At 35.0% G+C, this 12,534-nt stretch overlaps 1 protein-coding gene across 2 annotated transcripts in view; it reads right to left on the minus strand.

Annotated features, from left to right (window-relative positions):
* Window positions 1-4,904: 4,904 nt before the first annotated feature.
* Window positions 4,905-12,534, minus strand: part of LOC101889153 (forkhead box protein O) — a 113,562-nt gene continuing 105,932 nt past the window's right edge. The window contains exons 6-10 of one of the 2 annotated variants that reach the window (XM_059131981.1): window positions 11,561-11,809; window positions 11,036-11,222; window positions 10,732-10,960; window positions 10,477-10,571; window positions 4,905-5,815 (exon numbers count right to left, since the gene is read on the minus strand). In XM_059131981.1, the coding sequence (XP_058987964.1) occupies window positions 5,378-5,815; window positions 10,477-10,571; window positions 10,732-10,960; window positions 11,036-11,222; window positions 11,561-11,809 (1,198 nt within the window). In that variant the 3' untranslated portion in view covers window positions 4,905-5,377. Of the gene's footprint in view, window positions 5,816-10,476; window positions 10,599-10,731; window positions 10,961-11,035; window positions 11,223-11,560; window positions 11,810-12,534 lie in introns of both variants that reach the window. The other variant, XM_059131980.1, reaches the window with a different exon arrangement.

Raw genomic sequence — 12,534 nt, forward strand, 5'->3', positions numbered from 1 at the left:
CATCTTTTAGAATTATTTGGAAATTCGTTCCCCTTAGTTTGTGGGGATAGTTTTTTGAATCCATTTATCTAAGGGGCTCACTATTCATGATATATGAATCAAATTATGAATTTACTGAAGTTTGAAGGTTAAAATCTGTATTGGTTTCTAAAACCTGTGCAACTGCAATAAAGGTCCTGTACCTGGCCTATTAAACAAAAAAAAAAACAAGAAAAAACATTAAGCTCGGCCGGGTCGAACGTTAAATACCCTCCAACGATAACTCATCATTTTTGTATGAAAGTATCTGGACTCAAATGTGTTCCACTTTAAACTGCAAATACCAGTGAATTCGGTTGGAGAATGCAGTTAAAGTTTTCAAATAATAAAAAAGTGGGTGGAGCCGTTATATGGTGGCCATATCAAAACGGGAATCAATATTGACAAAATTGAAACAGTGGACAAATGTGACAAAATGCCGAATATCTGTGGGTACCGTTATTTGGAAACCGTGGACCAATATTGATAATGTTTGATATCGTTTGCTGAACCCAATGTGAACAACAATTACCAACTTTTACAAAAATCCGTTAGAAAATGTGGCTTAAATTGTCAAAATACGGAATAGCGGAAGGTACTTTTATATGTCACCATAGGAAAATTTAGACACAATGTTCTGCCATGGAAAATTGTGGCTAAAACCAAAATACTTAATATCGGGAGGTGCCATTATATGGCGACTATATTAGACCGTGGATTCATGCAGCCAATATTCTGCCATCAGAGGTAGAATATTAAAAAAAAACTCTTTATATTAACTTCGGAACGATTGCGTTGAATTTGTGGCGAAAATCATTATTGCAATTATCGTTTGAAATTTTTTTATTGTTTTGGAAGATGTTCGTAAAATATGTAGGTTTTAACATGGACCAAAAACCTAAAAATTCTTTAGATTTTGCAGTCGCCTTACAGTTCCTAACTAAGGACCCATAGACATTAATTTTTTTAGTACACCAAATTCTTCCTCTCTCTCTCTCTCTGTTTTCCTTTTTTCCGCGCAAAAACACTTCATGCTTTGTTTTCGATAATATACTGCCTATCGTGTACAACTTCGAGTAGAAACAATTCGATAACGACTGTGGTGGTCTGCGAAAACTACATTACGAAGTACTCGATTTCGACTGCGGTGATTTGGCCCCAGATCTATTATGATTATTCGAAAAGTGATGCAATTAGATTTTACATTAGCTTTTATTACGTAGTAGATATGGGGATGCGTCATAGAGAAATCTTTAGTCCAGTCAAAAGGGTTTTAGATCTGCAGAAACTTTACCGCAAATTATAATGTTGTAGATTATAAAATGGTCTGCTCCACCCGACTATAGTCTATGCTTACTTGATTTTAGCTAACGTTAAACAATTAACAATTCAATTATAAAATAAGTAAGAAAGGGCTATACCCGTGCGGGGCCGACCATGTGATACCCTTGAACATTACAATATGTTAGAAGCCCCTTTATATAAAAATCCATTTTGGAAGATTTCGCTTTTGCATTTTGACAAGGGACATTTGCCCAATATTTATGCACTCCGTCGGTCTGTTAGTTCAATTTTGGTCATCCAAAATGCTAGAATTCTTCTCTGTCCTTAACTCTCTTCTCGGGCGTTTCTATTGGCTTCAATTGTGTGATCAGGAAAAAGTAAGAGGCCCCTCTGTATCTCCAAATTTAGACTCATCTATATGATTTGCTTGTCTATGATATTTGGCTATATTCGTCAACGAAATCAGCTAAAAACCAGAACAGAAAGTCCTAAAGTCGGGCGGGGCCGATTTTATGATACCCTACACCACTTTGCTAATTTAGTTCAGTTCCACATAACAATTAAAAGTTTTTATGGGAGAATTCATTCATACACCCTATGATTATAATTATAATTTAAAGTTCAAAGGACTAAATATGCCGAAGCATTTTATCTTTTAAATTCGGACTTGTATTGCCCATTTGGTGCAAAATTAATTTGAAATCAGATAAAGATATATATAGGAGATATATCCAAATCTGAACCGATCTCGATAAAATTTGACAAAGATATTTCTGAGCTGTAGTTGATATACTTCCCTGAATATCGTTGTTACGGAGTGCATATTACGGCTGTGGCTAACAAATACAACAAATCGAATGAAAAATATATAAGGGAGCTATAGTTATATCTGAACCGATCTTCACCAAATTTGGCATACTACCTTCTAGACTAAATTCGGTCGTATGTGCCAAATTCCATCCCATTTGGGCAAATATTAGACGTTTGGTGCACAATAAAGGGTAAATATGGGAGCTTTATCCAAATCTGAACCGATCTCGATAAAATTTAGCAAATGTATTTCTGAGCTGCATTTGATATATTTCTCCAAATACTGTTGTTACAGAGTGCATATTACGGCTGCGGAGGACAAAAATAACAAATCGGATAAACAATATATATGGGAGCTATAGCTATATCTGAACCGATTTCGATCAAATTTGGCATACTTATTTTCACGTTTGGTCCACAATAAAAGGCAAATCGGACGAAGATATATATGGGAGCTATATCTAAATTTTTACCGATTATCTCCAATTTCAATAGGGTTCGTCCTTGGGCCAAACAAATGTCGTTTGGAAAATTTCATCTCAATCGTTTGATAAATGCGACCTGCATTTTGTTCACAAGACTGACGGACTGACATGCATAAATCAATTCAGAAAGTGATTATATGCAGATCATCAAAAGGAACTATGGATCTATCTCGTTTCTTTTTGCCTGTTAAAAACAAATGCACAAAGACATAATACCCTGACCACCTTGTAGTGTAGGGTATAAAAGCCTATAAGTTATGCGGTATTTTTTCACACAAAAGTAGTGGTCCATTCTACCCGCTGTCCTAAACTCTAACTTCATGAGAGATTTCATGTCCTTTGCTTTCTATTTGTGACCTTTATAACGGTTCCAAAATCAGGAACATTTTAGTTGCTAGTCCATTTTAACCCCTAAATATATTGCGAACATCTTTGAAAACCATAGACCTAGCCCTTCTGAGCTTAACCCTCTTGTGAAAAATTTCCGACGATAATTGCACCCTGTATATAACCCCAACCTATGTTGTAAGGTGAAAAATATTTCAAAATGTACACTTCAATATTATAAGTCAAATTAATTTAACCGCATGCGATTAAAAATATGAAAAAAATAAAAAAATGTCACAAAATACTACCAAATCTATATTAACATCATTATTGGCATCTTTTTATGCGATTTCTTAGATTTTATACTTTTATGCTACGAGGACATTCTGAATTGACAAAATTTGTCAAAATCGGTGTAGCCATTCTTGAGATATAAGTATTATAGCTAAAATTCCCTTCCTTTGTATATATACATTGTATATACTTCGCTATATATTAAAAATATTCACGGTTTAATGGAAAACTTGACTTTATCACAGATCAGACCATCAAAATTAGAAGGCTTCTGCCCAGCCCTAAGCTCTAGTTCTATGCTATCTTCCGCGTCGATTGCGACCTGTAGAGCAATTGCAAAATCAGGAAATTTTTCAGTTTTTGGTCCATTTCAACTCCTAAACATTTCCAAAAGCAATAGGCGTCTATTCTGGCCCTAGCCACCTTCCTTCTAAATTTCGTGAAGATCGGGCCATAATTGCGACCTATATAGTGATTAAAAATTAACATGGACTGACGGACAGACGTACAGCTCCACTCAGCTCGACGTGATAGGAAGATCCATATATACTTTCCGTTGTGGGCAACCAATATTTTGAGGTGTTACATAATTTTTGACCCAATCAAATTTATAATACCCCCAACACATGGTGTTGTAGGGTATAAAAATAAAAACTTAACAATATTGCGTATATTTTAATAAGAAAAAAATTAATACAGCTCCTTCATGTTTTAAGAGCGTGTCAGATTCCATATAAGATGTGCATAACACATTTCTGTGGAATATTGTAGTTGTAGGGTATAAAAATACGCGATAGGAACTATAGTGCGTGAGATTTTTTTGTATTTAATTTTCTGTTTTGTTTTGTACCCTAATTGGTTTAAAAACACGTTTATGTACCGCTATGAATATTTATTACTGCCAAAGGGTTTTATTCTAAAATTCAATGTTTATTGTGAATTTTTCAGAAACTTACCTTTAAGACGCCTATTTCCTAATTGCATAAAGTTTTTAATTTAATATATTCCAAGCAATTCATTATTAATCCACCAGTATTTTTGGAATTTTTTTTTTTTCATGACAATTTTATTAACAAAAATATTAGAACCCTCAAACGGTACTCTACGCTCCAGTTCTCTCCCTTTAAGATATAAATTAAATAAGTCAATGAGCTGATATGTCATTCCATTGAAGAAATGGTTGGTTGAGACTTTGTCCACAAAAAAAAAAAAATATTTCCTTGAGACAAAAGCAATTCCTTAAGAACAACATTTTAATATATTCAGCGCTTTTTTCTTCTGCTCTGCCAAACATAAAATAGGTTCATTCATATTCATAATTTATAACTGTGTGAAATTATGAAAGACGGGCTGCCGGAGGAGAGCGACAGAGAAAGGAGGACATTTTTATTATATTAACATAATTTATGTGGAAATGCCATTTTAAATTAATATAGACATCTTGGCCGGCTACTAGACTTCATACACCCCGCCCCCTCCTGTTTCTTTGTTCTGACAAATAGGGGAGGAAAACATATTTCTTAAATTTTACTTACTTTGATTTGTTAAACATTTCCTGCTACAGCTTTTTGGAATGGGAGTTTAAAAATGTAGAAAAAGCTAGTTCGGGTTTTTTACTGTACAATTTTGTTATTTATTTCTTCTTGTTATTTATTTTTTACACTATTGTCCTTAAATTATCCTTTGTTTTCATTGTTTTTTTTTTTTTTTTGTAATTATATTTTCTTTAAGATGTTGTTGTAATTGAATTAATTAGAACAAATTTTTTTTTGGTGAACCTTTGCATCAGTTCTCCGGTATAGTTTTTATTTCTTGTTTTGAATTTATTATTACCAAATTAACTATTTTTTCCCGGTACAAAACAGAGCTGAGAGAAGTTTTGAGGAATTTCACTGGTTCAATACATGCTTGCGGGGACAGACAACTTCTCCTGCTCCTCACAATTGACGTAAGCTATGCTTACGTTTATTGTTTTTATTGTTACAGCATTCGACATGCTTTGCTGTATGGTGGTAGGAGTTGGGGTTGCTGTTATTGCTGCTACTGACGCTGCCGCTTCCGCTGCTACTGCTGCTGACATATCCATTTCTGCTATATTGATGTTGATATTGATGATGTATAATGGGACTATATGGGAAGTATTGGACCAAACGGTTGTATCAATGCACCCAGGATGGTGGCGTTACGACGCTCTGCTGTGGATATTGTACTATGGCATTAAGATTGGATGTTGGCGATTGTGTCACCGGCAATTCCAGGCCGGTTGTCATTGGTGTATTATTGTTGTTGTTAAGCATTGGCGGTAGCTGTTGTTGTTGCTGTTGCTGCTGCTGTTGCTGATGTTGTTGTTGCTGCTGTTGCTGTTGTTGTAGCATTTGTTGTTGCTGCTGTTGCAAATGAGCCTGCAGCTGAGCATGCAGTTGCTGCTGTGTTGTCAGAGGTGCAGTTGTTGTATTGGCTAATGTTGTCGCATTGTTTACGGCTCCCATATGACCAGCATTTGAGACACTGTTATTTACATTGCTGCTGCTATTGACATCTGTCAGTGGTATATTAATGTCGAGTAGACCATCAATGCTTATTTCCTGTTGCATTAGCTGAAAATGACGGGAAAATAGGAATATGTTTAAAATCTGTTTAAAAAATAAATAAACACTAAATCAAAATAAAATTTTAAGGCCTTTTTTGTGGCCAAAGGGATTAGTTTCCCTCAAAGATAACTTAATGTTTGTTTGTTTCTTTAGGTCCTACATTTGTGTTTCGTATTTATGACCATCCTTACTAATGTGTTCTCGGCTATTTATAACTTCAGTTTTGTAACTTTACAAAATTCCAAAAAAAACTCGCACAAAAAGACTATATGTATTTTCATTTACTTGAGAATTCTCGACGCATATAAAGCTTGCATTTCACAAAAGTCGTCATATCAAAAAAGCTGAAAAAGCCAAGTGCCACTTCTTTGCTGCGATGAAATCATGACATTGGTAGTAAATATTGCAAAGCTCTTTGTTTCGTAAAAAAAACATTATTCTATAATAGAGAGTAATATGGAGATTATCTGTCAAGTGGAAAATACGGATCTCTATTGTGCCAGACTAATCGAGATTGTTAAGGGAGATGTCGCCCTTCCTCAAACAACAAGGCATGACTGACTATATACAATGTCTTTCCATTGAACCCCTACAAATATGGTAATGCTGTATTTCTCTTTGAATCTATGTTAATGGTGGGCAACTTAGGAGCATTTCTCGGCGGATTTTTTATTTTCAGTTGTATCAAAACTCATCTGTTTTGTTGAGACAGACATTCTCATTTTAGTGCGAACAATGGATGGAGAGGTTATAATTTTATCCAATTTATGAAAGTATCAGCATAAATACTATTTAACATGGACTTGTCAGGTGTTGCCGAATAGAGATCTGAGAACCATTCAATAAAGTTTTAAAAATGCATCAACCTTTCTCAAGAAAACCCAGAAATAAGGATTCATCCTTCAATTCCAATTTTTACTGTATAATCTCCTTATAAACAGAATATGGTATAGATCAAACAATTTTCCAGATATCGCGAAACATGCTATTTCAATTATTTGACAGGAATGCAGTAATTATTTTTAATTGAAAATTTGTTAAACTTTCTTTTGTTAGTGTAAAAGAAATAAAACAATCAAATAAATTTTTGAAAAAAATAACAAAGAATAAAGTTGAGCACCCAATTACAATTCAATTGATTATTTCTAAAATTTCCCTACAGCTTAGATTTTACTAACCCGAAAGAAATTTGTTAAAAATCTGCCTAAAATTAGCAAAATACTGAACATCCGGACGTGCCGTTATAAGAGGGCTATAGAAAAATGCGGACATACATTCACAATGTTCCATTACCGGATGTACAACTTATAACGTACTATAAACACAGAATTTTAAACAAATCCGTTAGAAAAATAAATATAAATATAAAACAAGTAAGCAAAGGCTACAGTCGAGCGGGGCCGACCGTTGAATACCCTACTACACTATAATAAACGATACAGTTTATATAGGCGAGATACTCGAAAGAATTCCATTTGATTGATTGACAAATAATAAAAGAAAACCATCAGGTTTCGTTCTCTAATTTTCAAATAAAAGTAATTTAAACTAATTTGCTCATTTCCAATTTATTGGTAGATTTTGCACGTAAATGGTCTTCCTAGATCTGAAACCAATATTTCCCAAAGACCTATAATCTCTCAGAAGTGGCAAAAGATTAACATTTATTATTGGTTTTTGACTGAAACGCATCTATATGAGATACAGACATTGGACAATATTCTTCCTGTATTTGTGAAATCTCCAAAAAGTCACTGGAATGGACATTTTCGTATTTTGTCTACAAAAGTTGTCAAACTATTTCACACTTTGAATATTTTTGGATGGCCATCCAAAACTGCTTGGCTTTTACAATGCCCGGTAACCCCCATTCAAATGTGCGTGAGGATCGGGAAATAATTACGACCTGCTGACAATTTTGCAGTTTTTTTTTTGGTCCATTTCAACCCCTGCAAAATCCGACATTTTTTCAGTTTTTGGTCCATTTCGACCCCTAAATATTATGCGATCATCTCCAAAGGAAATAGGGTTCTATTCTGACCCTAGCCCCACCTCCATTCTAAATTTCGTGAAGATCGGGCCATAATTGCGACCTGTAGAGTGATTACAAATTAACATGGACAGACGGACAGACGGACATACATAGCTAGATCGACTCAACTCGGCGAGATAGGAAGATCCATATATACTTTCCTATGTGGGAAATCAATATTTCGAGGTGTTACATAATTTTTGGCCCAATCAAACTTATAATACCCCCAACACATAGTGTTGTAGGGTATAACCAGTAAAGAAAGTTTAAAAATTATTATGCATATTTAATAGAGTTACATCTATCTATATCCATACATATATGAACCGATCGCTATAAATTGATAGCTGATATATATAGGAGCTATAGTTATATTTGAACCGATTTTCACCAAATTTGACGTACATCTTTGTAAGTTCAATTTAGTTGCTCTTTGGGCTAATATTACACATCGAGTGCACAATAAAACATAAATCAAATATACAGACAGATATGAAAATACTGAATGTGGTGAACTGCCGAATTCGGTTTCCTCCGATGAGAAAACAATCGTTGTCCAGCAGTTTGTAAACAAACAAAATGGTCGTGTTTACTTGCCAAAGATGTCAGCTGAAAATGTGCACATTCGGTTTGTCACCAGAACTCAGGCGCCGGCCATGGTGATGGTGTGGACCGCCATAACAGCCGATGATCGCTCTCCGCTCGTATTAATCGACCGTGGCATCAGAATAAATGCTGCAGGGCGCATTAAAGCCTTGGGAACCCAAACATTTTGGCCACAGACCTTGGACATTCCAACAGGACTCAGCGCCCTTGCACTCAGCACGCGCTACCCAAGAATGGTAACAAAATGAGGTTCCTCGCTTCAATACCAGCGCACCATGGCCAACAAAATCTCCGGATACCAATCCCTTGGACTATTGTGTCTGGAGTATTTTGGAATGCAAGGTTGGTTTGGAAACGCAAGTTTACCAAAGTGTCGATCACTTCAAGCAAGCGCCGGAAATGGGCCAAAATAACGCAGAACAACACTCGGCTAACATTCATTGGCCGTTTGAAGGCCATAATTCGTGCCAAAGGTGACCAATTCGAACAAATCTAAACTTATTCTAAAATTTGATGCTATTTCAAATATTTTTGGATTCATTCAATTTAAAAATTGTGGCTTTTTACTTTGTTGCCCTGTATTTTCCCGAATATTGTTGATATTTGGAGGTAATATTGTTGGAGGTAATTTTAAGGTTGTTGGAGGTAATTTTAAGGTTGTGAGGGACAAAAATAACAAATCGGATGAAGGATATGGGAGCTATAGTTATATCTAAACCGATTTTCACCAAATTTGACGTACTGTTTGTAAGCTCAATGTTGTCGCTATTTAGGCTAATATTACACATGTAGTGCACAATAAAAGACAAATCAGACATATACACATACATAAAAGAACTCTATCTAAATATTGACCGATTATCTCAAATTTCAGTAGGGTTTATCCTTGGGCCAAACAAATGATTTAACATATACACACAGACGGACGGACATCCATAAATCGACTCCGAAAGTGATTTTGTGAGGATCCTCAAAAATAACTATGGGTTTTTCTCGTTTCACTCTCAATGTTACAAAGAAATGCACAAATATCTTTTACCCTGACTACAGTCACTGACCGTTGAATAGAGAGGCACCGAATATAGAGAGGCACCGTCATCTGGATGCTAGGGAAAAAGATTATTAGACAACTCCATCAGAATGTGTGGCCATCAGACAATGGTGGAAAGTGATAGGAGGTAGAACCAAATTCGAACAATTTTTAATTTGAAACAATCAATGTTATTGGCATTTTTAATGGTTCTATCCATGGTATAATAATATCAAGGTAGGGCTCTGATGATAATATGTCATCTTTGTTTGTTTATATGTGTGTTTTCTTTTCAATAACAAAAAAAGTTGTTCAGAAAATATTCAAAATGTTATTTCAACGTATGCAGTTATCGCGGTTTTCAATTATTTATTCAAAATAAATGCAACAAGTTGTTTGATTTTTCATTGTTTTGATACTAATTCCGACATTACAAGCCAAACAGGTAGACCTCTATGCTTGCAGTTTTTTCAAAGTTGACCTACCTTCTCTTCATTGTACCATGGTTCTATCTAGGTAATTTTGTCTGTGTTATTGTTCATTTAGGCGTCAGGATGGGTTTGCAATCATTTTAAGTATATATTTATGCCCCACGCTGTGATAGAAGGTATTATGTGCATTTATTTGTAACATGCAAAAGTATAATAGCATGGGTCAATGATTCTTTGGTGATTTCCATAGAATTATATTTTGAGTCGACTTATGCATGTCAGTTCGTCGTTTCATCCTCCTATACATTTTTTTTTTTAAGAAAAGTATGAGTGAAATTGAGATGAATACCACATACGTAGTTCTTTTGCTTGACTCAAATACCCTATAACATTAAGATATAGCTCCCATACATATCATCGTCCGATTACACGATCTATACCTCTATCTTCATTTGTTAGAAAAATATGGATTTTTGGCACATGTGTAAATTAAACAGTCATTTTTTTTTTTTTTTTGGTCGAAGTCAACATGGACTTAAATATTACATATATTTTTCTTCAAACTTACCTCTTCAACATTGCACTCCAAACCACCTTGAAAATTTTCTATATTAAATTCGTCAATTGGTGCCGCCTCATTGTTCAGAGCACCCAAGTATTGTCCTATTAAAGTTGATGCGCAATTATTATCTGGAAAATATGTCAAAATCAATATATGCCACCGCCACCACCACAAATACAATAACAACGAAATAAACTACAACAACTACTAATAAACAAAAATATTTACTAAACAACAGAAGATCTTCTTCTGCGGTCTTACCTTCTAAATTTGAGCTATGTTGTTGTGTCTGTTGCTGCTGCTGTTGTTGTTGTTGTAATTGTCTTTGCTGTTGATGCTGCAGCATCAAATGATTAGAGCCACTGCCATCGGATGAGACTCCTGAGGCACCATCAATAACTACATTGGCATAAGTGTTTAAAGAATCCGATGAGGGTTCACTGTTTGGATAGGCGGGTGACATAGTTTGAACTGAGTTTGGCGAGAGGCCCTAAAAGGGAGCAGAGAGAGATAGGAAGGAAATAAAAACCTTTTGGTACTTGGTGGCTGGTCATTGTGTACATACCTCACGTGTTGTACGCAAACAGGTGCAGGTGAGCGAACGATGCAGCATACATTGCTGTGTGGGCAAATTACTGTAACCCTGTGCCATGGGGCCATTGAGCGTATATGTTGGTTGCTGTTGTTGTTGCTGATTGTTGCTAGGATATGGCGGTGGGGGTTGAGTGGGCATTCCCGAGGCCGTGCTAAACCTATGCCAGCCATATGACCGTTTGTTTCCAAAAAAAGATCAAAACATAAAAAGAACACTTGACTTTATAGATCGGTTTTTGCTTCGCATTTGACAATATTGACAGAAATACTTTAAGGATTTTTGTTTGGAATGCTATGAAACAACATCAAAATCATGCAAATGTTAATTTTACAGTGTTATATTGTTAAGCTTAGCTACATGCATTGCTTGGAAAAAATTAATTTTAGTTTTTTTTTTTTTTTTCAACATAAATTTTGAAATGAGTGGGGAGTTTAAAAACAGAAAACCAAAACAAAAACAAAAACAACACAAGAAAAAATCAAAATAACAACTGACCCTTGTTGTTGCTGCTGTTGTTGTTGTTGCTGCTGCTGCTGTTGCTGCATCAGGTCCTTTTGTAGTGTCAACTCCTCGGCCATGGAACCAGCCAACTTGTCCATAGTAGCAGCCGATGCTGAATTCTGATAATCAGCCGGGAAACCCCAATCGTAGTCCAAATTTACCCGAGGTCTTGGACTTAAACGTCCACAGGAACTGGCATTTGAAGAAGCACGTTGTCTAAAGTCCGGCGATATGGGAAACCCACTAATGGCATGTGTGTGTTAGATGTTGTATGCGAAAGGAAATAAAAAAGAACAACAAAATAAAGAAAAAATTTAAACAAAAAGCAACAAATAAAGTGTTGTTAAAATTAAAAACAAAATGCAAGAAATTAGAATTAAGTTTTTTTTTTGGGTGAATAATTTAATCTCACATGCGGAGCAAATGTAGCTAATCTACATTTTTAATCGCTACAAAAATCGATTTGCTTTAAAATGCAAGCTCGTAAAGCAACTACAAAATTTTAAATCTATGGAACAAATAAAATATATTAAATTGTTAAATTTATTTTTTTCTGTAAATCTATTCTTTTTCTTTGCATACCCTAAATTCCATGTGTTGGAGGTTATTTTTCGAAATCTTTAGACTTTTGGACTCTTAAAGAATATCCAACATTCATGTACAATATTAAAGGAAATTATTATTATTCAAAACGTTAACCTTTTGTAAGGGAAACACAGCAATAAATGGATCTCCATTGCATTTTTAATCCTAAACTATGTGCTAACTACATATCCTACATGATAAATATGATCTTTTCTTGTTTTTAAAATTTTCGAAATATTAGTCCTGCACATAGGCTGTTATGTATGGGTCATTCTATTTCGCCAAGCTGACTCGATCTAGCTATGTATGTCTATCCACCCATCCGTCTGTCCGTGTTTAATTGTAATCAGACGACAGGTCGCAAATATGATCCCGATCCTCAT

This window comes from Musca domestica, unplaced genomic scaffold, assembly GCF_030504385.1.
Source record: "Musca domestica strain aabys unplaced genomic scaffold, Musca_domestica.polishedcontigs.V.1.1 92, whole genome shotgun sequence".
NCBI lineage: Eukaryota > Metazoa > Arthropoda > Insecta > Diptera > Muscidae > Musca > Musca domestica.